This window comes from Gorilla gorilla, chromosome 23, assembly GCF_029281585.2.
Source record: "Gorilla gorilla gorilla isolate KB3781 chromosome 23, NHGRI_mGorGor1-v2.1_pri, whole genome shotgun sequence".
Lineage (NCBI taxonomy): Eukaryota > Metazoa > Chordata > Mammalia > Primates > Hominidae > Gorilla > Gorilla gorilla.
In genome coordinates, this window is record NC_086018.1 from 43,367,065 (window position 1) to 43,393,017 (window position 25,953).

The following is a 25,953-nucleotide window of genomic DNA, read 5'->3' on the forward strand; positions in this document are numbered from 1 at the left end:
ACAGTGTTTTTCCTTTGTATATTTCTTCCAAAACCATTAGGAAATCTTTAAAAAAAACAAACAAACTTAATTCTACCATCCAAAAATGATTCTGTAAGATTTAAATATTCCATATTACTGTGAGTGATAAACAACAGAAAGCTTTCCATTACCTTCAAATCCTCTTTTAGAGAGCTGTAGTCTATTTCAAAGGCTTCTTCTTTTTCATAGATATCAATTGTTGCCTGGGTACTTTCTGCTTCAGTTCCCATCTGAAAAATATGTGAACACATACATTTGTTGATTAAGTTTGTTGTCTTATATGGGAGTGGTTCATGGCATTCCAAAAACAATTACAATAGTAACATCAAAGATCAGTTATATAGATCACCTTAACAGACATATAATAATAAAAAAGTTTGAAAGATTTCGAGAATTATCAAAATGTGACACAGAGACACAGAAAAGTGAGCACATGCTGTTGGAAAAATGGTACCAACAGACTTTCTCAGCATGGGCTTACCACAAACCTTCAATCTGTAAAACAAAAACAAAAACAAAAAAACCCCTGCAATATCTGTGAAGTAGAATAAAACGAGGCATGCATGTATATGGGAGGATGCGCATAGGTCATATACCAAAACTATGCCATTTTAGATAAGAGATTTCAGCATCCTCGGATTTTGATATACATGGGGGATCCTGGATCCATCCCTGTGGATATCAAGGAATGATTGTACTTCCAGCCAATCTAAAGTGTCCTGTATAATCCAAACGTGGTGAAAAAGAAAGAAAAAAGGCCAACAGGGAAATGTTAGTGAGCCTTGGTTTTATCCTGTGATTTCTTTGGTGTCCATTCTTGCCTCCTCCTGTTCCGTCACCACCTGGAGATACTCAGTAGGGCACGTTTCTTCTGAGAAGGACCTCAATACAACTGTTGGAGAAGGTGCAGAGCAAGAACCACCCCCGCACATGATGTAAAATGTTATGAGAGTGCAGGGAACTGCTGCATACTGCCTGTGGCTCATTGTGCAAAAACATTCTTAACTCCAACAACTTTAATTCTCTGATTTCTCTTGGGTATCTAATATGTAGGTAAGAAACATGGGTTCATCCCGTGGCCCTAGTCCTCTGAAATGACAGTCATTTTGCCCTTTTTCCCTCCTATGAGATGTCTTCACCACCCCTAAAGGGGCTACAGAACAAGAGAAAGAATAAGCAAAGGGCAATGCATTAAGTTCCACACAACGGCACATATTTTACAGTCATTTGCTAGAATACCTCCACTTCAATGATGTCATCCAGTGACCCCGACAAAAGGATTATCTCAATGTCTTGCACTTTGCAATCAAGCAGCAAGTTATGCTTCTCTAATCGTTTCTGTTCCAGAGAAGTTTGAATACTTACAACTTCTTTTTGCAATTTCCCCACTTCCCTGTAATTACACAGATATGAAAAAGTAATTTTACTCATTATGTAACACTGCACCAAGGAAGAAAAATGTATGCTATAAACTTTTATGAAAAAAGAATTATTTATTCCTGTGAGTGCTGTAAGTTCTAGAATCCTCTCATTGATGCTTATAATTTAATTGTTAACACTCCTGAGAAAGGTCACGAATATACTCAGTTAATCTAAGGGAGCATTTTCCACTAATAAATGTTACTGATTTAATCAAGGTTACCAAAAACAGTGCTTTCCTCACTCAAATATAAGCTCTACATTTTAGACCCCAAACCAAGATAAACAGTCTCTTAGCAAAAGAAATCCCTTGCCAGTAAGTCACATACACTTAATAATCTGTTTTCCTTGCTACCACCACCACTAATGTAGTAACGCCTTCTATCTGAAAATGAGGGCTAGGGTTTTACTAATCGAAATGATGTGAGATTTTTAAAGGAACCTGGAAAAAGGACCAAAAGAAAGTGGAAAAAAAAAGAAAGAAAGAAAGAAGAAAGTAAGAACTATGTGTTTTTCAAGAATATGAAGGGAAAAAGAAAGTATTCTGTTTGGGCTGAGTGTGGTGGCTCACGCCTGTAATCCAGCACTTTGGAAGGCCAAGGGAACAGGATCATTTAAGCCCAGAAGTTTGAGACCAGCATAATGAGACCTCATCTCTTAAAAAAAAAAAATGGAAGAATGTGTTCTATTTACACAAAAAACAAGAGTTTTAAAAAAGCAAGAGTAAACGGACTTTAATTCCACTCCAAAATCTTAGACAAAGAACTTTCTGGCTGTATCTTGAAACACTGAAGGTCTTCGAACAGTGAGAAAAACTGTGAAATGCCAAAAGGCTGAGCAAAAACAGAGAATTAACTTTGTCTAATCACTCATGGTTATGTAAATCATGATGCATGACAGGAAAGCAGGTGTCATTTTGGTACAGGCCAGTCAATTCAAATTGTCATTGCCATCATCATGGCAGACACACAAGCTAATCTTGTGCCAGGTACTTTTTTTTTTTTTTTTGAGACAGAGTTTCACTCTTGTTGCCCAGGCTGGAGTGCAATGGCACTCTAAGTGCGTATGAATATTAACATATGTAATACTTACAACGATTCTGTGAGGTAGGCACTATTACTGATGAGGAAATTAAGGTATCATATGTCAACAGCAGAGCTGGGATATGAAACCAGAAATTGTGGCTCCAAATTCTATCTCCTTACCCTCTGTGCTATCTTGCACAGACTAGAGGGAATCTCTGTACAACAGGAACACACCAATGTCAAGGTAGAATTAGGGTAAGGGACTCTATACAGGTTCATGTTTTCATCCAACAAAAAGAACTATTTGCTCTAGGCCAGGAGCAGTGGCTCACGCCTATAATCCCAGCACTTTGGGAGGCTGAGGCGAGCAGATCACTTAAGGTCAGGAGTTCGAGACCAACCTGGCCAATATGGTAAAACCCTGTCTCTACTAAAAGAGAAACATACACACACACACACACACACTAGCTGGGCATGGTGGTGTGCTCCTGTAGTCCCAGCCACTTGGGGGAGACTAAGGCAGGAGAATCATTTGAACCCAGGAAGCAAAGGTTGCAGTAAGCTGAGATCATGCCACTATCCAGCCTGGGCAACAAAGGGAGACTCCGTCTGAAGAAAAAACAAAACACTATTTGCTCTAAACAACTAACCACTTCTCCTGGTTGAGAATGTTTGAAAAAAATTAGAATGTTTGAAGGGTGTGATGTGAGAACAAGAGCAACAAAGGGCACATATTCAAATGCAACTCATTTCGTACATTTCACATAGTTGGTGTCCATGTTCAAAACTCTGACTAGGTCTTTCAAACTGATGAAGTCTTAATTACCTATCAACAGCCAGAAACTTCTTCCGTTCCTCTTCAATTTGAGTTTGAACTTTCTCGGCACTGGAGTTCTGAGTGACACGTATGTCCTTAAGTTGCTGCTGCTTTGCCATGAGTTCATTCACTGTCTGCAGACAGTTTTCTTCAGCCTGAACAGAGAGGATCTGCATTGTAGATTTACTATCTTTTATATTAATAAGGTACTTCTATGTTCTTATCAATAACACCAAACCAGTTATCCCGAGATGAACCTTCTCACCCTATGTGCTACTTGACCTTCCATCGTGGACTGTGACTCACGTTCTATACTTTTTAGAAACTGGTGATCATTACCTGCCTTTATCCTTCATTTTGTTTTTTTTTTTTTGTCCTTATTTTGGATTCATTCCTCAGCTCACTGACTTCTGTTCCCATTCTCCAATGAGAGTGTGTCTGCTATCATGATCTCTGTCAATTAAACATTTTCCAGACTTTTACGTTGTTGACAGCCTTGATCATTTCCTCCTTCCTGAAACTCTGGGGCTTCTGTGATACCACCTCTTTTGACTCTCCTCATAAGCTAAGTGACCACCTTCCAGACCCCATCGCTGCTCCACTGCTCTTCACTGCCTACCTCCCTGCTAGGGAGTCTCAACCATTCTCATGTGGTTTCAGTTTACTCCCATAAACCAGCAACTCCCAAATCTGTATCTTCAGCCTAGACTTTTCCCATTATCTACTCTTTAACAGCCTGCTGGAAATTGCCATCTAGACATTACATAGGCAACTCAAGCTCCACAGGTCCAGAATTTTCTCTCCTTAACCTGCTGCTCCCATTCACCAATCACCCCAGTTAGAACTAAGGAGTCATCTGTGACATCCCCTTGCCCTTCCTCCCATGTTGACATCCAGTAATTCATAAAGCTCTGCTGATTTTACTTTAAGTATTTCCTAAATCTGTCCCCAACCCCTTCACTAACAGGACCCTTCAGGAGCGCACAAAAGGTTTACCACATGAAGGAAGTCATAATTTCAATGAAGAGGCACTTCAGCTACCCATTATTAATTACCTTCTTTAGGTGATCAATATCTTCACTACCTTTCTGGATAGTTTCTTTTAATGTGTTGATCTTATTCAGTTTCTTCTTAAGGTGACTGCGACTATACTCAAGTTGAACATTAAGCCGAGTTTTTTGTTTTTCAAATTCTAATCTAGTATAATAAAGTCAAGCATTACAAGTGTAAACAGAAAACTTTGATTCCTTCTTTTTTCTTATGGGAAATTTCAAACAAATATAAAAGTAAAAGGAATACTATAATGAACCACCAAGTAGCTGTCACCCAACTTAATAATTATCAATTCATGGTCATTCTTGTTTCATTGATAACTCCACTAATTGACCCTCTCACCACTGGCTTATTTGAAGCAAGTTCTAGACATGATGTAATTTCACCTGTAAGTATTTTTGTATGTATCTCTAGAAGTGAAATGACTTAACTCATAACCATAAAGTATTATGGCTAAAATATAATTCATTAATATCAAATTGCTGTCATTGCCAAATTTCCTTTTTAAAAATTTTCTTTTATTCTGGGCGCAGTGGCTCATGCCTGTAATCCCGGCACTTTGGGAGGCCAAGGTGGCACATCACTTGAGGTCAGGAGTTCGAGACCAGCCTGGCCAACATGGTGAAACCCCACCTGTACTAAAAATACAACAATTATCCAGGCTTGGTGGCATGTACCTACAGTCCCAGCTACTCAGTAAGCTAAGGTGGTGAGAACTGCTTGAACCTGGGAGGTTGCAGTGAGTTGAGATCACACCACTGCACTCCAGCCTGGGTGACAAAGTGAGACTTCATCTCAAAAAAACAAAAGCAGATACAAAAAAAATTCTTTTTTAAAAAAAGAAAAATTGGTTGTTTGAATCAGTATCCACACATTGCATATAGATGATGTTTCTTAAATCTTTTATAATCTACAGATTTCCTCTCCTCTTTTTCTTTATGTGTTTATTCTTATTATTTAGTCTTTTCAAATAACTTTTTTTTTTGAGATGGAGTCTCACTCTGTTCCTCAGGCTGGAATGCAGTGATGCGATCTCAGCTCACTGCAACCTCCGCCCCCTGGGTTCAAACAATTCTCCTGCCTCAGCCTTCCTAGTAGCTGGGATTACAGGTGTGTGCTACCATGCCCGGCTAATTTTTGTATTTTTAATAGAGACAGGGTTTCGCCATGTTGGCCAGGCTGGTCTCAAACTCCTGACCTCAAGTGATCCACCTGCCTCTGCCTCCCAAAGTGCTGGAATTACAGGCGTGAGCCACCGCGCCTGGCCCAAATAACTATTCTTATATAAACACCAAACTTGGGAACGTTCATTCCTACTTTGCCAGCTTCATAAACTCCTCATAAAGAATTCCATTGTCAACTGTAGCTCATCCTTTCCATGCTCACCCTGCCCCCCCACCACACCCTGCTAACAGAATCATTTGTTCAAGAAACATTTTTAAGTACTAACAGCTATTGTGCTAGATGCTGCTAATATAAAAACTATAACAATTAAAACATTAATAACTATTTAATGAGAGGTTACTATATACCTGACACTGTTATAAAAGTTTTTACATGAATTAACTTACAAGTTGTAAAACTCTACTAGGTCAGTAATATTATCATCTTTATTTAACAGATGAGAAGACCAAGGAACAGAGAGTTAAGCAACTTGCCCAAGGCTACCCACTTAGTGGTAGAGCCAGGGATGACACACTCAGACAGGGGGACAACAGAATCCCTGCTCTTAATCCGTGACCACACTGCCTGTAGGAGAGGTTAAGAAATTTATTTGTGCTGCAGGAGGCAGACATACAGATGATGTAGAAGTGGAACGCTTCTTCACTTGGCTTTGGGGTGTCACATTATCCTGGCTTTCCTTTCCCCCAACTGCTGCTCTTTTAATGGTTCTTTCTCATCTCTTCAACTTGCTAACATCTTGTAGGATCTCTTTTCCTTTTTTTTTTTTTTTTTTGAGATGGAGTCTCGCTCTGTTGCCCAGGCTGGAGTGCAGTGGCACAATCTCGGCTCACTGCAAGCTCCGCTTCCCGGGTTCATGCCATTCTGCTGCCTCAGCCTCCCAAGTAGCTAGGACTACAGGCACCTGCCACCACGCCTGGCTAATTTTTTGTATTTTTAGTAGAGACATGGTTTCACCGGGTTAGCCAGGATGGTCTCGATCGCCTGACCTCGTGATCCGCCCACCTCAGCCTCCCAAAGTGCTGGGATTACAGGCATGAGCCACCGCACCCGGCCGGATCTCTTCTCCTTTCTATCCACATTCATTCCGTTGTTGCTCTTGTGTAGTTACATGACTTCAAGTGCCATTTATATACGGACATTCCCAAAATTTATACCTCTAGCCTGGGCCTCGCCTTTGAACTCCTAACTTGTGTATTCAGCTACCCATTCTATACCTCTAACTGGATATCACAGACATCACAAACTCAGTACCTAGAATACACAGTGAATAAGCCACTAGAAGTAACAGAGGATTTAGCAAAGTTACTAGATGTTAGATCAATCTAAAATTTGAGATTAGGCCGAGCATGGTGGCTCACACCTGTAATCCCGGGCACTTTGGAAGGCTGAGGTTGGCAGATCGCTTGATCCCAGGAATTGAAGACCAGCCTGGGCAACATGGCAAAACCCCATCTCTACAAAAAATACAAAAATTAGCTGGGCATGTTGGCACACACCTGTGGTCCCAGCTACTTGGGAGGCTGAGGTAGGAAGATCACTTGAGCCCAGGAGGCAGAGGTAGCAGTGAGCCAAGATTCTGCCACTGCACTCCAGCCTGGGTGACAGAGTGAGACCCTGAATTAATAAAGATAAAATAAAATTTGAGATTATTTTTCTACACTAGTAGAAACCAACTAGCAAAAGCATCATAAAAACATACTATTCACAAGAAAAAAATAAACCCTATAATTATCTAGAAATTAATAAGAAAACATAGGTCTCTATGGGAAAAAACTCCAAAATTCTAATAAAGGATATAGATGATTAGAATAAATGGAGAGACATTCTATGTTTTTAGATGGGATGACAATATTTTGAAGGTATCAATTCTCCACAAATCTATCAATCCAATGCAATCTCAATTAGAATTCCATTTTGGTTGTTTTTTGGGTTTGTTTGTTTGTTTGTTTTTGAGACAGAGTCTCCCTCTGTCACCTAGGCTGGAATCTGGTGGAACGATCTTGGCTCACTGCAACTTCTGCCTCCCAGGTTCAAGCAATTCTCTTGCCCCAACCTCCTGAGTAGCTGGGACTACAGGCATGTGCCACCACGCCCAGCTAATTTTTGTATTTTTAGTAGAGATGATGTTTCGCCATGTTGCCCAGGCTGGTCTCAAACTCCTGAGCTCAGGTGATCCACCTGCCTCGAGCTCCCAGATTGTTAGGATTACAGGTGTCAGCTACCGTGTCCAGCCTCCAGCTGGATTTTTGTGAGAACCTCAATAAACATTGTAATAGGCAGAATTATTTAGAAAGCAAGTCTAAATAAGAGGTCCAGGCTAAAGGTACAAATTTTGGGAATGTCAGTATATAAATGTTACTTAAAGTCATATAACTAGACAAGTTCAAAGTTTACCTCAGAAGAAGAAATATGACAAGGTTAAAGAGGGGGCATTTTATGATGATGAATTAATTCATCAAAAAGACAGTGATCCCAAATATGTATGCACCTAATAACAAGGCTTGAAAATACATTAAGTAAAATCTGGCTGGGTGTGGTGGCTCACACCTGTAATCCCAGCACTTTGGGAGGCCGAGGTGCATGGATCACCTGAGGTCAGGAGTTTGAGACTAGCCTGGCCAACGTGGCAAAACTCCAAAAAACTAAGTGCTGGGATTACATGCATAAGCCACTGCACTCAGCCACAGATAATTCTTAGATTTGCTCTTGAGATAATTTTCTATATCTTGTAGGCATTCTTCATTCCTTTCATTCTTTTTTTCTCTTCTGTCTTTTCCTGTAGCCTATCTTCAGCTTACTGATTCTTTCCTCTGCTTGATCCATTCTGCTGTTGACAGCCTCTAAGGAATTTTCCAGTTCAGCAAATGTTATTTATCAGTTCCAGCATTTCAATCTCTTTGTTAAGCTTCTCTGATAAATTTCTGAGTTGCTTTTCTGTTATTTTGGAGATCACCAAGTTTCCTTAAAACTTCTATTTTAAGTTCTTGATCAGAGAGCTTGCCTACTAGTCTCACTAGGCTCAGTTACTGGCTCCTTGCTTTGTCTGTTTTGGGAGGTCATGGTTCCCCGTTTGCTATTGTTTCTTGTGGATGTACATCTATCTCTTCACATTAAAGGATTATCTCTGTCTGGCTTGTTTTTGTTTTTTTATTTGGTATGTTTGCTTAGAAATTTGCAATATACCTGTTGGGTACCTTTTCTTTTTTCCCCGCTGATAGGCTCACTGCCTGCTTTTTGGCACCAGGTGATGCCTTAAGCTCAGGTTTGCTTCAGCTCCAGCAAACTTTGGAGCGTTGCCTATCTTGCATGGGGGAGGTCCGAAAGGGGATACCCTGACAGTTTGAGAAGGCTGGCTACAGGCTGGTGCCCAGGGGACCTATGGAACCTACCTCTGTGTGGTGTTGCTGTGTGGTGCTGCTGAACAGCCACTCTAATTTGGCGTCTCCTTTGACCAAGTTACACAGCAGAGTTTCCTGGACTGGGGATGCTAGTCCTGCTTCACTGCTTTGTCTGTCGGTCCTCAGGAACTTTTCTCCCTTCAGTGATACTTCCTATGGGCTGAGGCAGGGACAGGCCCCTTGCCAGGGAACCCAAGATGGTGAGGAAGCTGGTTGTCCACCTTGATCTCACTCTTTCCAGGGTAGTAACCACGAGTCAGGGGAAATTTTTCTGCACACTTGGTGCCTGACATATTGGGAGAAGGGCACCACAGATGTAAGTCCAATTCTCTTATTGTCTGCAAGATTTTTCACTTCTCTGTGGCTTCAGGAACTGTCTCATTCTTGTTTTTGAATTCTGGGATATTGCTGGTGACAATCTCAGCACTGTATATTTGTTTATGGTTTTCTCTGGGAAGCAGTGAAGCCAGCTTGATTCTATTCTGACATTTTGGTGATGTCACTGCCAAATTTGTATACTTTATTTTTCTTGTCTAACTTTATTGACTAGTATCTCTAGAATAATATTAGATAATAGTGATACTGAGTATCTCTAATTTCTGACATTACTAGGAAGTGAAACCATGAAACCACAATGCTGATTTCTGAGATGTATTTTTTCATATCATAGGTATCTTAACTATTCACATCTTAAGAATATTCAACCAAGAATAAATGCTGAATTTTGTTAAGTGTTTTTTCATCATCCTTAGAGTTGATCATATGATTTTTTCTTAATATGGTGAATTAAACAATAGATTTCCTGATACAGAACCATCCTTATAGTTCTGATATAAAGCCCACTAGATAATGGTACATTATTTTGTTGTTGTACTGCTGATTTGTATTTAACCTTGCTTTACTTGGTTATTTATAGGTGAGATTGATTTACAGTTTCTTATTGTATGTATACTTTTTTGAATTTTGGAATCAGTATTATGTTCCTTTCATAAAAAGATGCATTTTTTCCTCTTCTACATTCTGAAACAGTTTTTTTTTTTTTTTTTTTTCTGAGACCGAGTCTCGCTCTGTCACCCAGGCTGGAGTGCACTGGCATGATCTCGGCTCACTGCAATTTCTGCCTCCTGGGTTCAAGCAATTCTCTGCCTCAGCCTCCAAAGGAGCTGGGATTACAGGCACCCACCACCACGCCTGGCTAATTTTTGTATTTTTAGTAGTGATGGGGTTTTACCATCTTGGCCAGGCTGGTCTTGAACTCCTGACCTCATGACCCACCTGCCTCGGTCGGCCTCCCAAAGTGTTGGGATTACAGGTGTGAGCCACCACACATGGGCTGAAACAGTTTTAATATTGAACATCTGTTTAGACATTAAACACTGAAGTTACATGTGCCTTTAAAGTCTGCTGAGATAATTCACCTGTGAAGCTATCTGTACCTGGTGTATTTGGCAATGGGGTGGGTAGGAAGCCTTTTTACTTTCTCTTCCTATTGTAACTGGCCATCTTAGATTTTTCTATCTTGAGATAATTTTTGGTAATATATTATTTCTTGAAAATTACCACTTACTATCTACATATATGAATATTTACAGACAAGCAAATTATTGTCTCATTCTTTTGTTGTTTTTTTTTTTTGAGACGGAATCTTGCTCTGTCGCCCAGGCTAAGTGCAGTGGCACGATCTCGGCTCACTGCAAGCTCCACCTCCCAGGTTCACGCCATTCTCCTGCCTCAGCCTTCCGAGTAGCTGGGACTACAGGCGCCTGCCACCATGCCCAGCTAATTTTTTGTATTTTTAGTAGAGACGGGGTTTCACCGTGGTAGCCAGGATGGTCTCTATCTCCTGACCTCATGAACGCCTGCCTCGGCCTCCCAAAGTGCTGGAATTACAGGCGTGAGCCACTGCACCTGGCCTATTGTCTTATTCTTTTAATAACCAGTATACGTGTAATTATGCCCCTATTCTCTCATTTTGTGTATTTATGCTTTCTCTCTTTAAAAAAATTATGGAAAAAAAAAGTTAGATCTCTTTGTAAGAATATAAATTTTTACTAGCTGTTTCTTTTTTTTTTTTTTTTTGAGATGGAGTCTCGCTCCATCGTCCAGGCTGGAGTGCAGTGGCGCAATCTCCGCTCACTGCAAGCTCCGCCTCCTGGGTTCACACCATTCTCCTGCCTCAGCCTCCCGAGTAGCTGGGACTACAGGCACCTGCCACCACGCCTGGCTAATTTTTATTGTATTTTTAGTAGAGACGGGGTTTCACCATGTTAGCCAGGATGGTCTCGATCTCCTGACCTCGTGATCCGCCTGCCTTGGCTTCCCAAAGTGCTGGGATTACAAGCGTAAGCCACCGTGCCCGGCCTAGCTGTTTCTTGATGAAATGAAACTCAGGCATAATTCCTCTAAATTATGAAATAATAACTATTTTTATAAATATGTAAGCTCCTTACCAACATCTTTTTATAAAGATACCTTTTTTGATCAATTTCTTGTTGCCGTTTAACATGTTTGTTCTCAAATTCACGAATATTTTCCACGCCAATTTCTTCACAGAAGTGTTGGAAGATATCATCTTCTACCTTTTAAATTATTTTAAAACAATTGATTTAATAAGCAATTTTAAGAAACATATAATGTTAAATACGTTTTTCCCTCCAAGATTTTCCTGAATTAGGCCAAAAACTAATCCCACCAAGCATTACTGTATTCTGAGAAGCCAGTACTTTTTTTTCCTTTAATTCCATAAATTATGCCATCTACTTTCAAATTTCTTATTCAAAAAAACTAAGAAAGATCATAATTGGCCTTATTAAGTGCTTTGGCTTTATGAATGTTTAGTATAAAACTGGAAGAATTCCTTTTACTTTAGACCCACAAAAATATTACATTCTACATAAATAAATGAAAGATTCTTTATGTATGAGTAATACAATAGCACCTTTGCCAGTATAATAACAAGTGGAATGGGGCATAGAATTAAGAATGAAAAAGACTTGGAAAAGCTAGAATGGGGAAATTCAACAAAGTAAAATTTAACCTCAATGTTTTAAAGCTCTCATTTTATGTATAATTATAGGACAAGAAAGAACTATTTTAAGAACAGGACATTTTTAAAAACTTTCAGATTTTAGTTGAATATACATTAAATATGAATGTGGTATGACTGATGCAGTAGTAAGCTACAGTTAGCATGACTAGATAATCCAAGTCATGGAAAGTTAGTTATAAACATACAGACCCACAATATGCTGTACAGACAATATTTTGACACCATGCTCTGTTCAGGGGCATTGATAACATCCAGAGGATGGTTACCAGAGCTGGTCTTAAATCCATGGTAATGTGAAATGAATAAAGAAACTACGGATATTTAACCTGGAAAAGAGATAACTAATTAGGAAGTAACGTAAGTGTGGTTCCAAATCGTGGTAAACGTCAGGCCTAAAAGCAATGGGTGGAATTAATCAATGGGTGGTGTAACAAATCACTTTGTAAGGATCAGAGATACCCCACGGTGGAATGGATTAAATCAGAAAGTTTCTATCCCTTTACAAGCAGAATCTAGGTGACCAAATTTTTATTGTCCTAGAGCCAAGTACTGTGCCTGACACAGAATAGGTGTTTTAAAAAAAACTCCTGAGTGAATAAATAACCTTAAAAGATAAGCTGAATGACAGTTCTTTCCCTCATGGTATTAGGGAAGTGGGAGAAAAGAATGAGACTATAATTTTCACAGTGGGCAAGGAGAGGTTGGAGTGCAGAGGAGAGTAGGCACAGGTCATTGTCTCTTGAGGTGAGCAACAGAGGTTCTCAAAAAACACAAGGAAAATTTGGCAAACCAATAAAACTTAGCTTACAACATTGTTGTTTCTGATAGGGCACTGTTACCTATCAACCTTTGCTTTAGCATATATTTAAGAAGCCCTAAATCTAGTATCTGGTCTAGAACTACATATACCATTTAGGAATAAATATAACATTCATGACCTTATCTATCTTTTCTTGAAATTCTTTAATTCTTCGTTGTCGTTCCTTGATTCCTTCACTCAACATAATACATTGAGACTCAATATTTAGTAGTTCACTTTGTAGCTGAGATTGTTCCTAATAACAAAAGAGAAAAATTTTTTTAACATGGCTGTTTTAGCTTTATATAGTGAAGCCAAAAATGTGATAGGTATCTTTTAGAATAAAAGAAGAATCTATGAGATAAGATGAATTCACCTGGATAAAAGATTAAATACTACATAAATAATTAAGGGACTATAATATAATCTCAATCATGGGATAAAGTATCTAAAAATTGGCCGGGCATGGTGGCTGTAATCTTTGGGAAGCCAAGGTGGGCATATCACCTGAAGTCAGGAGTTTGAGACCAGCCTGGCCAACATGGTGAAACCGCATCTCTACTAAAAAAAATACAAAAATTACATGCCTGTAATCCCAGCTACTCGGGAGGCTGAGGCAGGAGGATCACTTGAACCTGGGAGATGGAGGTTGCAGCGAAAAGAAATAAAGCCACTGCACTCCAGCCTGGTTGACAGAGTGAGAGACTCTGTCTCAGGAAAAAAAAAAAGTATCTAAAAATTACATGGAGCTATATAAATGTAATTCCTGAAATTCTATGTTCTGGGTCAAATGCCTATCATATTTTATGTAAGTCTATATTACCTGGTAAAAAGCAACAAGGTGCTTCTTTTTAATCATCTCTAGTTCATTTTGTGAATATTTGAGTCGTGTTTGAGTTCCCTGTATCAGGGTCTGTATTTGTTTCAAATCTGTTTCTTTGCGGAGTGTCTTCATTAAACCCTAAAAAGAAAGAAAAACATGAGAATATTTTATGATAGAAAAGCACTTTCACTTTTCAAAGTGCTTTCATATGTAATAATTCACTGATTTTTACATACCACCACACCTGCACCTTACCTCCCTTTCCTCTGATAAGAGACTGGGCAATTAAGTACATTAGTGATCTGGAGTAACCAAAATGCCATACAGCTTCCTCAAAAAAACTAACACTGCTTAATAGGAAAGAATTGGGAATGGAAAATGAAGAGGGGTGTATATATTCCATCCAACGCACATTAATGACATAAATAGGATCATGTAATTGCCTTGTTTTTAGTGCATCTTTATGTTTTGGCTTGCCTCTCTCACTCCCTTCTTCTTTCACTCACCTTATTACTCAACCAAATTAACTCCCTCAGACACTCCCTCCCATTGACTCCAGGTCTTTTTTTTTTTTTTTTTTTTTTTTTTTTGAGACAGAGTCTCGCTCTGTCGCCTAGACTGGAGTGCAGTGGCACAATCTTGGCTCACTGCAAGCTCCGCCTCCCGGGTTCACACCATTCTCCTGCCTCAGCCTCCCGAGTAGCTGGGACTACAGGCACCCGCCAGCACGCCCAGCTAATTTTTTGTATTATTAGTAGAGACGGGGGTTTCATCGTGTTAGCCAGGATCATCTCGATCTCCTGATCTTGTGATCCACCCGCCTCAGCCTCCCACAGTGCTGGGATTACAGGCGTGAGCCACCGCACGCGGCTGACTCCAGGTCTTCAGATAAACTCTTTCAACCAACTGCCAAGCAGAAACTCTGAATCTACCTATAACTTGGAAGTGCTTTCTCCAACCCCCAGCTCCCAGTTCTTCTGCCTTTCTGGACTTAACCAAGGTACATCTGACATGTATTGATTGATGTCTTAAGTCTCCTAAAACATATACAACCAAGCTGCAGCCTGGTGACCTGGGGCACACGTTCTCAGGACCTCTTGAGGTGGTGTCACAGGCATGTCCTTAACCTTGGCAAAATAAATTTCTAAATTGATTGAGACCTGTCTCAAGATACCTTCGGTTTACAATAAGATGGGGCACAAAATTACTTTCTCCAGATGTGCCGATACCATTTATTAAATAATCTATCCTTTTCTCACTGAACTAAAACATCATCTTGGCTGAACATTAATTGTTAAGCATACTGGGCTCTATTTCTGGAATTCCTGTTGTTTCATTAACCTGTAAGGTACCTGTAAATAGCTATATCTTAAATTTAGTAAGATTACCATAACTTCTAATTTGAGGCTTTAGGCAGTCTAGTCCACAGGCAGTAAGGTTTGTTTTGGGAAAGGGCTGTTACTGTCTTTGTTTCAAAGCTAAACTATAACCTAACTTCCTCCCAAAGTTAGTTTGGCCTAGGCCCAGGAATGAACAAGGACAACTTGGAGGTTAGAAGCGAGGTAGGGTCAGTTAAGTCAGATGTTTTTCACTGCCTCAGTTATAATTTTGCAATGCCGGTTCCATAACTTTAAATGATGACTATTGCAGTTTTCATAAATAATCTAGGTAAATGATTAAAATAATTAGGCAAATGTGATGGGATAAATACTTGTAGACAAACTCATAATTTGGAATCTAAAGTTACATTTAATAATAGATATTTCATTATTTGGGTATTTTCCAATAAAAATATATTGTAGGAAAACATTCTAAAAAAAGGGTGTCCATTTCAAAAAGGTGAACAATTTTTGTCTAATTCAAAGCTTATTTAAAGGTTATGTATAAAACAAGGTAAAAGGAACCGGAAAATAAGAGAGAAGTAAAGAAAGTTATAAAAACAAAGAGGGTTTTTTTTTTTTTTTTTTGGTAAGAAAGCTTAAAGAGAAATAATTTTATATGAGAAAGAATCTTGTGTAGTAAATTTAGTCCTAGAATAAAATGACTGGTTGTTTAAGAAAAAGGGATGCTCAGGACAAACCAGAAAGTTCAAGCATATCATGAGTGGTCTGTGTAAGTCACAAAAGGATTTATAGAAAAAAAAAACAAAAAACTTTTAGATGATCAAGTTGTCTCTAATTAAAGGGAAATTATAATGGTCTTTCTAGAGATTGGGCTTGATGTAAAAAAATTATTCTTGCAACATGTGTACAAATAATCAGGCCCAGTATAATACAGCAATTCAGTCCTACCATGACTTGTCTTTAGTAAAAATGGAAAACTGGAGAGAGAAAAATTATGTTTCAAAAACTAGTACACCTGTTGTTACAGTCTAGTCTTGCCTAATGTTTTTGAATTTTTACAGTTTGGACCAAATTCTAATTTTTCTTGGTTACAAGTCTTCAAAATAATGTTTTCAATTTTTTTCCTTCTTTTTTCCCCATTTTTCCTAATTTGGAGTTGCTGAAAACTAAGCTGTGCTTTTCGTAAAGCCCTACGAACTGAAGCTACACAACTTAAACTTCAGAAGAAAATAACAGCAACCTATTTATATACATAAGCCACTTTCATACCTGCCTACTAATGTATGGACTTCAGAGTAATGTGGCCTATATCAATTTTCCAGGATTGTTCTTTTGTTTTTTGTTGTTCTTCCTTCCTTCCCCTATTTTCACAGGACATGAGAAAATCAGCTTTCCTAGTAACTTGGAACCTACTCATCTAGAAATAAACCATCCTAGCCATGAGAGATCACATGAAACCTGAGACCAGAGAATCATTTTCCTCTAAAATGCTTTCTCCAAAATATTTTTAAAAAGAAAAGGGGGGAAATGTGAAAGGAAAATAAATCTTGAGGCTCCAAAATCACTAAGCTAAAGGGAAAAGTCAAGCTGGGAACTGCTTAGAGGAAACCTGCCTCCTATTCTATTCAGAGTCCCCGCTCTGTTCACCAAGATAAATGCATATCTGACTGCCTCCTTTGGAGAGGCTTAATCAGAAACTTAAAATAATGCAACCATTTGTCTCTTATCTACCTATGACCTGGAAGCCCCCTCTCTGTTTCGAGTTATCCTGCCTTTGCTTCCAGTTGTCTTGCCTTTTCCAGAGCGAACCAATAGTCATCTTACATATGTTGATCGATGTCTCATTTCTCTCTAAAATGTATAAAACCAAACTGTGCTCTGACCACCTTGGGCACATGCTGTCAGGACCTCCTGAGACTGTGTCATGGATGTGCGTCCTCAACCTTGGCAAAATAAACTTTCTAAATTAACTGAGACCTGTCTCAGATATTCAGGGTTCACACTTCCAAGACTACACTGAATAGTGATAACAGATAACTATTTCTTGATTTTAACTGAAATGATTTCAGTGTTTTCACCATTTAAGCAATTATTTCTGTTCAAGTAAGAGCTATTTATTTTATTTAAATAATTTCCACTAATTAGTCTTTTACTTAGTAGTATTTAAACTAGGTCTGGCTGCTGAATTTTATCAAATGCCTTTTCTACATATGATGACACGACTTTTCTCCTGCCTTTAATTCATTAATAGATTATGATGATCACTTAAACACCCATGTATTTGTGAAATAAATTCTATCTAGTCAGATGTATTATTTTACTACAGTGTTCGATTCTCTAATACTGACATTTAGATATTATATATTTATACTCATAAGGGAAGTCAGTTTTTAGTTTTATTTTTTGTACTATATATTTTATATTAAAGTTATACTACCTTTATAAAATAAGCTGGAAAGTTTCCATCTTTTTTATATATTACATAGAACTGAGCTGTAAGCTCATCTGGTCCCAGAGGTTATTTTTGGTTTTTACTTGTGGTAAAATATACATAACATAAAATTTACCATCGTTACCATTTTTATTTGGCTAGTCAAGCATAGTTGTGAGAGCTTTACCATTTCTAAGTGTACAGTTCAGTAGTGTTTAAATATATCCACATTGTGTGCAAGCAATCTCCAGATCTCTTCATCTTCCAAAACTGAAACTCTGTCTCACTTAAACAACAACTCATTCTCTCCCCTTCTCCAGCCACTGGCAACCACTGGTCTCCTTTCTGTCTCTATGAATTTGACTACTCTAGGTACCTCATGTTAGTGGAATCAGACAGTATTTGTCTTCAAGTTTCATCTATGTTGTAGCATATGCCACAATTTCCTCCCTTTTTAATGCTGAATAATATTCCATTGTATGTATATACCACATTCTGTTTATCCATACATCTGTTGATTGACACCTGGATTGCTTCTACCTTTTGGCTATTGTGAATAATGCTGCTATGAACATGGGTGTATAAATCTCTTTTTAAGACCCTACTTTCTTGTTTTGGGTATATGCCCAACATATTCACAGGTTTCTGGGGTGACAAAAAAAAGAATTGCTGGATCATATGGTAATTCTATTTTTGATTTTTTGAGAAGCCATCATACCATTTTCCATGATATGATACACCATTTTATATTCCTGAAGTCTTTTTTCAGTGTAGATCACAGTGGCATTAAATATAGTTTTTTTTTTTCCTCACACAAAACTAGTTAGACTGATGCCATGACTCAATAATGGATCTAATTTTCAGCTCCTTAGTACAATGGCTTTGATCCTCATGTTTGCTTTTCCCTTGGTGCAATATTGCTGCTGCATCTTGACTGCGTTCCAGTCAGGAGGAAGAAATGCAGAACACCAAAACTTTCATTTATATCTCACTGGCCAAAACTTGTCACATGGCCAGCCCTAGCTACAAGGCAACTTGTGAAATTAAGTTGTTTTTGTTTTTCACAATCTTGTAATAGAGTCTAGAAAGGAAGGAAACTGTGGATGGGGATTAGGCCAGCAAACCACACCACTGCCTATCTTTTCAAACATTTCACTTTTTTTTGTTCAATCTTGGTAATTTATATTTTCTAAAAAATATCCATTTCTTCCAGATTATCAATTTTTAAAATTATACAGTTATTTGCATGTAGGATTCTTTTAAAATTATTTTAATGTTTTCATTCCTGATCACGTATGTTTGCTTCTAGCTTTTTTTTCCTTCATTAGGATTGCAGAGTTTATCTAGTCTTTCAAAAGCACTAGCTTTTAGATTTGCCCCTTTTCTATTTTGATTTGTTTTCTACGAAATTAATGTCAGCTTTAACAAAATTTCCTAGCCTGGGCATGGTGGCTCATGCCTGTAATCCCAGCACTTTGGGAGGCCAAGGCAGGCAGATCACAAGGTCAGGAGTTCCAGACCAGCCTGGCCAGCATGGTGAAACCCCGTCTCTACTAAAAATACAAAAAATTAGCTGGGCATGGTGGTGTGTGCCTGTAATCCCAGCTACTCGGCAGGCTGAGGCAGGAGAATTGCTTGAACCCGGGAGGCAGAGGTTGCAGTGAGCCAAGATCACCCACTGTACTCTAGCCTGGGCAACAGAGTGAGACTCCGTCTCAAAAAAAAAAATTTTCCTTGTATAACTTTTGTTATTTTGTGGGTATTCTAATTTCTTTTATTTTTGTTTATTTTTAAATAGAGATGGAGTCTTACCATGTTGTCCAGGCTGGTCTCGAACTCCTGGGCTCAAGTGATCCTCCTGCCTTGGCTTCCCAAAGTGCTGAGATTACAGGCAAAAGCCACCACGCCTGGCCAGTTGTTCTAATTGCTTTCCTTTTTTTTTTTTTTTTGAGACAGGGTCTCCTTCTGTCACCCAGGCTAAAGTGCAGTGGCATGATCACTGCTCACTGCAGCCTTGACCTCCCAGGCTTAAGTGTTCCTCCTGCCAAGTAGCTGGGACTACAGGTGCATGCCACCACTCCCGGCTAATTTCTTAATTTTTTATTTTTTGTAGAGAAGAGGTCTCACTATGTTGCCCAGTCTGTGATTCCTCTATTTTTTTTTAAAGTGACTAATAAGTTCCCTTATATTTTCTCTCTTCTTTAGTAATGTAGACATTTTCCTCTTGATGTAGCTTTTACTGTGTCTCAAAGATAATGGTAGGAAGTATATTCCTATTCATCATTTTTGAAATATTTTGTAATTTGCCTCTGGATTGCTTCCTTAATCCCAAAACTATCTACAAGTACACTTCTTAATTTCTATAGAGACAAATATTATTTTGGTCACTATTTCTTATTTCATTAAATTATCATCTAGCTGACCTATAAAAAGCTCTACTTTTAAAAAACTATTGAGGTTTCCATTGTGGCCGAGCATATGATCAATTTTCATAAATGTTTAACAGATATTTTTAACAGTATCTCACATTTATTGAGCACTTACTGTTCTATGCAATTTACATTTATTAACCAACTTAATCCTCTTAATGCTACGAAATAGATGTTATTATTATCCCCATTATACTGATGAGGAAACTAAAGCATAAAAGTGTGTAACTTAGAAGTCACTCTGCTGAAATGTTCCACTATATTTTTATTTTTATTAAGAAGTAGTTTCAAGCATTCTCTTCCCTAATTCAACCAAACTAAACACTTAACCTTTCCTTCTAAGAGTGATTTTCCAACTCCTGAGTTATCTTTTCCATTCTATTAAAAAAAATTAGTCTCACTCTAAATATTAATATTTAGATGCTATGTGCTGCAAACAGATTTATAATGGAAATCTTTGTCTTATGTTACATATAATCTTCTTTATTCAATTAAATTGTAAGTACTTACTGAAAGCTTACTACACACAAGGATTTTTAACCTTAAAGTTCACATTGTCTGATATTATTACTTTTGTTTTCTTTTTGTTTGCATTTGTCAGGTAAGCATCCCATTATTTTTCAACATTCAGGTTTTTTTCTTTTTTCTTTTCTTCTGAGACAGTCTTGCCTTGTTGCCCAGGCTGGAGTGAAGCAGCATGATCTTGGCTCACTGCAACCTCTGCCTCCCAGTTCAAGCAATTCTCCTGCCTCAGCCTCCTGAGTAGCTGGGACTGCAGGTGCATGCCACCAAGCCCAGCTAATTTTTGTATTTTTAGTAGAGACAGGGTTTCACTATGTTGGCCAGGCTGGTCTCGATCCCTTGAACCCCTGGCCTCAAGTGATCCACCCACCTTGGCCTCCCAAAGTGTTGGGATTACAGGCGTGAGCCACCATGCCCAGCCTCAACATTCAGTTTTAAAATGACTTCTTGTAAATAACACTCACTTTTTAAATCTATGAGTCTTGATCTTTTAATGGGAGACTTAAATCTACTCATGTTTACCGTAATCACTGACATACAAAAATTTCATTTCTTCCATCTTGCTTTTGTTTTATTCTTTTCACTCATTTTTATTGGTTTTCTATTTGTCCCTGTGTTAGCTTGGTATACTTTTTAACACTCTAGTCCCTCCTGTCCCCCTGCGTCCAATATACATACGGTCTTTAGAATATTCTAACTTCCTCTCCTCACAGATGAGACTTTTGGAACACATTGACCTTTTTCTCCACTTCTAATTCCTTGACTTTGCTGAGTTAGTTTAGCACTATTCGTTTATTATAATTAGGTCTATTCTAATTCATGTGTTGCTTAGAGTACTTTCCTTTTTCTTTTTACTTTTTTTTTTTTTTTTTGAGACAGATTCTTGCTCTGGAGTGAATTCTTGGCTGGAGTGCAGTGGCGCAATCTGGGCTCCCTGCAACCTCCACCTCCTGGGTGCAAGCGAGTCTCCTGCCCCAGCCTCCCAAGTAGCTGGGTTCACAGGTGCAGGCCACCACGCCCAGCTAATTTTTGTATTTTTAGTAGAGACAGGGTTTCACCATGTTGGCCAGGCTGGACTTAAACTCCTTCCTGGCCTCAAGTGATCCACCAGCCTCAGCCTCCCAAAGTGCTGAGGATTACAGGTATGAGCTATTGCTCCCAACCACTTAAGAGTACTTTCTCTAGTATTTTTGTCACATGGAGTACGTGGATGACAATCTGAATTTGCTTATTGGCAGATCCTCGAAAGGTAAACAATATCTTGGTTGTAGTCCTCTTCCTTTTAGCTATTATTCCATAGTCCCATCCGGTTTTGCAGTCTGATAAGAGCCTTTTTTTTGTTTAAACGTACTTATACGTTTAAAAATTCCTTAGAATTTTTCTTGAAGGGCAGGTAGCTTAGCATTGCTTCTATAACCTATAGGTTAAGGAGTTACACCCAGATCTGTGTTATTGTGGGCCCTTTCCCACCAAACGTACATGAAACTCTGTGTGTCCTTTCAACTGGTCAATTAAAGTTGATCCTTAGAGAAATTTTCTTGTTTTTAATTTTCTCCTTCTCTGTGTTCTTTTCCTCCTTTCAAGAATTTATTAGTCTCACATCAAGTTTCCTGAGTCTATCTACTAAGTCTCTATTTTCCTCCTACTTCATATTTGTAATTTTATTACCCTAATTGAGAAGCTTCTTCCACTTAGTCTGCCAGGTTACAAATTTGGTTCTCAGCAATGACATGCTTTCCTTCAATTCATCTACTACATTTTACAGTTAAGAAATATGTTTTTGGCCAGAGGTGGTGGCTTATACCTATAATTCCAGCACTTTGGGAAGCCAAAGTGGAAGGACTGCTTAAGGCCAGGAGTTCAAGACCAGCCTGGTCAATATAACAAGGCCCTGTCGCTACAAAAAATTAAAATAAAAAAAAATTAGCAGGGCCTGGTGGTACACCCCTGTAGTCCCAGCTACTTGGGTAGCTGAGGTAGAAGGATCCCTTGAACCCAGGAGTTCAAGGTTACACTGAGCTATGATGGCACCACTGCCCTCTAGCCTGGGTGATGGAGCAAGAACTGTCTCTTTAAAAAACAAACAAACAAACAATAAAAGAAGTACTTTTTTTTTTTTTTTTTTTGAGATGGAGTTTCATCCTGTTGGCCAGGCTGGTCTCGAACTCCTGACCTCAGGTGATCCACCCGCCTTGGCCTCCCAAAATGCTGGGATTACAGGCGTGAGCTACCATGCCTGGCCAGAAGTACGTTTTTTAGTCCTAGGAAATCTTTTTGTGCGCTGGGGATTGGCAGGGGAAGGATGACACTATACTAAATTTCCTTAATGCTCCGTTACTTTTTTTGTTCAAGTTATTGCCTGGCTCCTAGAACACCTCAGATACGTTTATGTATTTCTTTGCCCACTGAGGATCATGTCTGAGTATTAAAGTACCCTAAATCACAGCACCCCACAAGGATTTTCTATACCTGAGGGTCAGTAATTACAAGAGAAGACTGTCAGTACCACCCTGAGACAGAGACCACCCTGAGGCAGAAGAAAAGACACCTCTCTGGTATCCCTGGACTCTTCCAAACTCAGGAATAGGGAGGCCACAAACTTCCTGCTAAGCTAATATTTAGCTTCGTGGGGTTCAAGACCAGGCATCTTCACATGGGACAAATGTTTAACTTACCCCCAGATTCCGCTATGTCCTGATTCTTACCCAAGCACTTTTCACATCAAAAGAGACGAAGCCCTATATCAGCTTTTCCCAGCAGCCTCCCTCAGAACCCAAGACATCATTCCCTCCTAGCTGCCACCTGGTTCAGGTCGTGACACAGAGATGGAACCTTAGCATGGACATGGATGGGAAGCAAGATTCGCTTTAAGTTGGCATCTTCCCAGAACTTTTTCTGTGCCTAGGCCTAAATTTGTTAAAATCTTTAAAAGCTGAATATTTCTAAACCTTAGATTAAAACATAAAATGTAGTCTTATGCTTCAGAAAAAGATGAAAATTAGTCAAGTAACCTTGCCAAAATATATGCTTGAATCAACCAAGGAAGAAAACTAAATAGAACCAATAAATAAATAATCTGAAAGCATTCTATATTGATTTAGCATCTGTAAAATTTGGCTTCAATAAATGAGGGAATTACAATATTCAACAAATGATACTTTTGTAAAATGGTAAGTCAGTTGGTAAAAATAAAGCTGGATCCCCAGTCATCAAAATAAATTCCAGATGAATAAAAAATATAAATGTTAAAAACACAAAAGCACTAGAAGGAAGCATTATTGAACTTCTTTTGTGATCTTCAGAAAGAATTTGGTCTTTCTAAGCATAACACATCCTAAAATCCAGAAGTTATAAACGATTAAATTTGGCTACATAAAGATTAAAAACGCATGTATGACAAAAAGAACAAAGTCAATGTGAAAGAAATACTCAGCAATTAAAAAGGAATAAACTTTTGATACATACAACATGAATCTCAAAAATACTAAGCTAAGTGAAGAAAACATAACACAAAAGACTACTGACTGTATGAATCCATTTATATGAAAGTCTAGAAGAGGAAAAACTATAATGACAGAAAGTAGATTGGGTTGTGAGGCCCCAAGGGGTCCAGAAGAGGGGACTGAGTAAAAGGAACCCAAAGGAATTTTGCGAGGTGAAGAAAATGTTCTATGTCATGAGTGCAGTGATGGTTACATGACTACATACATTTGTCAAAACTTACTAAATTATACTTACAATGGGTGACTGCTATTGTATATAAATTATATTCCAACTGAAGCTGACTAAAAAGTCAAATGAAAAAATGTTTACAACACATATGACTAAGAACTAATTTACTTAATACAAATAATTCTTAAAATAGTAATGAAATAAGAAACAATGTACTAGAAAAATGTGCAGAGAAAATAAGAAGTTCACAGAAGGAAAAATTACAGAGGACCATTAAATTCATGAGGAAATGCCCAACCTCAGTTATACTTTAAGAAATGCCTATCAGGCCGGGCACAGTGGCTCACAACTGTAATCCCAGCACTTTGGGAGGCCAAGGCAGGCAGATCAACTGAGGTCAGGAGTTCAAGACCAGCCTGACCAACATGGAGAAACCCCATCTCTACTAAAAATACAAAATTAGCTGGGCATGGTGGCACATGCCTGTAATCCCAGCTACTCAGGAGGCTGAGGCAGGAGAATCACTTGAACCCAGGAGGCGGAGGTTGTGGTGAGCCAAGATCGCACCATGGCACTCCAGCCTGGGCAACAAGAGCGAAACTCTGTCTCAAAAAAAAACAAAAAACAAAAAACAAACAAACAAAAAACTTGCTGCAAACACTATTTATAGCAACAGTCTATCATAAAACAAAGAAAATAGGAAAAATAATACATACATTTGCACACACAAAGAAAATTTCTGGAAGCTGTGTATCAAACTGTGTTTAGTAAATACCTCTGAGATATAAGGAAGAGAGTAAGGGAAAGATTTTTATTTTTTATTTTTATTTCATTCTGCATTATTTGAACTCTTAAACTATAGAATTGGCACTGTTATTATAAAAAACCCACCTAGTTTAAAAACACAATTATTCTACTTAGTATATTACAACTTTTATGGCATGGATTTACCTTTAGCTCTTGGATTTTCTGGCTTCGTCTGTCTCTTAGATTCTTTAACTCTTTCTCATCCCAGCATCTAGCCTTGTATTTTAAGTCACTTGACCCTCCAGAGATCACTCCAGATTTTAAAAATAATGTTCCATCAAGAGCTACTGTCTGTAAAAGTAAAAACATTTTGCCCTGGAGAAATGTACATAAAGATACAAATAAAGACATAATGTGTCAATTTTTAAAGCTAAGAATAAAACATATGAGAAAAGGCACTTACTGAACTTTACTAACAAAATATCTAGTTTATGAAGAGACCCCAAACAATAAATAAACCACAAATATAAAACCCATTTTACTAAGGCCCAAAGCAATTCTAGGCAATAAATTATTGATTTAGTCTTATATCAATATCCGGGTTGGTTCCAATTTTTCCTATTATACACAATGGTTCAGTGAAAAAAGCTTGTACACATATCATTTCATATACATGCAAGCTAATCTACATGCTAAGTTCCTCAAATGTACAAGTGAGATAACTGCCCTTCACAGAACTGGTATAAATTTAGGTTCCCACAGCAGTGAACAGAAGAATCTCTTTCCCCATAAAGTGTTACTAAACATTTTGATGTTGGTCAATCTGACAGGTGAAAATAGTACCTCAGTGTAATTTTAATGGGTATTTCCCATATGAGTGAGGTTGCATTTTCATGTTTAAGAATTATTATATTTCCTTTTATGAAAACAAGTTTGTTCATATCCTTGCCCATTTTCCCACTATATTATTGTTCTTTTCCATAGTGATTTGTAAGAACATCTGCTCTTTACTATGAGCTACAAATATTTTCCCCAGTTTGCCATTTTTCTTTTGATTTTTCCTATGGTAGTCTTTGCCATGCAGAAACTCTTTATTAGGTGAATTCATTCATCTTTTATAGCTTTCGGGTTTTTTGTCATATTGGAAAAGGCTTCCTGTCTCTGAGATTAAGAAAAAATTTCCCAGGCCAGGAGTGGTGGCTCATGCCTGTAACCCTGGC

The 25,953-nt window shown here is 38.3% G+C and overlaps 1 protein-coding gene across 2 annotated transcripts in view; it reads right to left on the reverse strand.

Moving 5' to 3' along the window:
- The window catches only part of SMC1B (structural maintenance of chromosomes 1B), a 69,608-nt gene that overhangs the window by 14,488 nt on the left and 29,167 nt on the right, over positions 1-25,953 (reverse strand). For both annotated transcript variants that reach the window (XM_019018720.3, XM_055375376.1), the window contains exons 12-19: positions 24,938-25,084; positions 13,590-13,727; positions 12,906-13,022; positions 11,391-11,497; positions 4,338-4,479; positions 3,292-3,437; positions 1,261-1,414; positions 153-251 (exon numbers count right to left, since the gene is read on the reverse strand). In XM_019018720.3, coding sequence (XP_018874265.1) covers positions 153-251; positions 1,261-1,414; positions 3,292-3,437; positions 4,338-4,479; positions 11,391-11,497; positions 12,906-13,022; positions 13,590-13,727; positions 24,938-25,084 — 1,050 coding nt within the window. The remainder of the gene's footprint in view (positions 1-152; positions 252-1,260; positions 1,415-3,291; positions 3,438-4,337; positions 4,480-11,390; positions 11,498-12,905; positions 13,023-13,589; positions 13,728-24,937; positions 25,085-25,953) is intronic.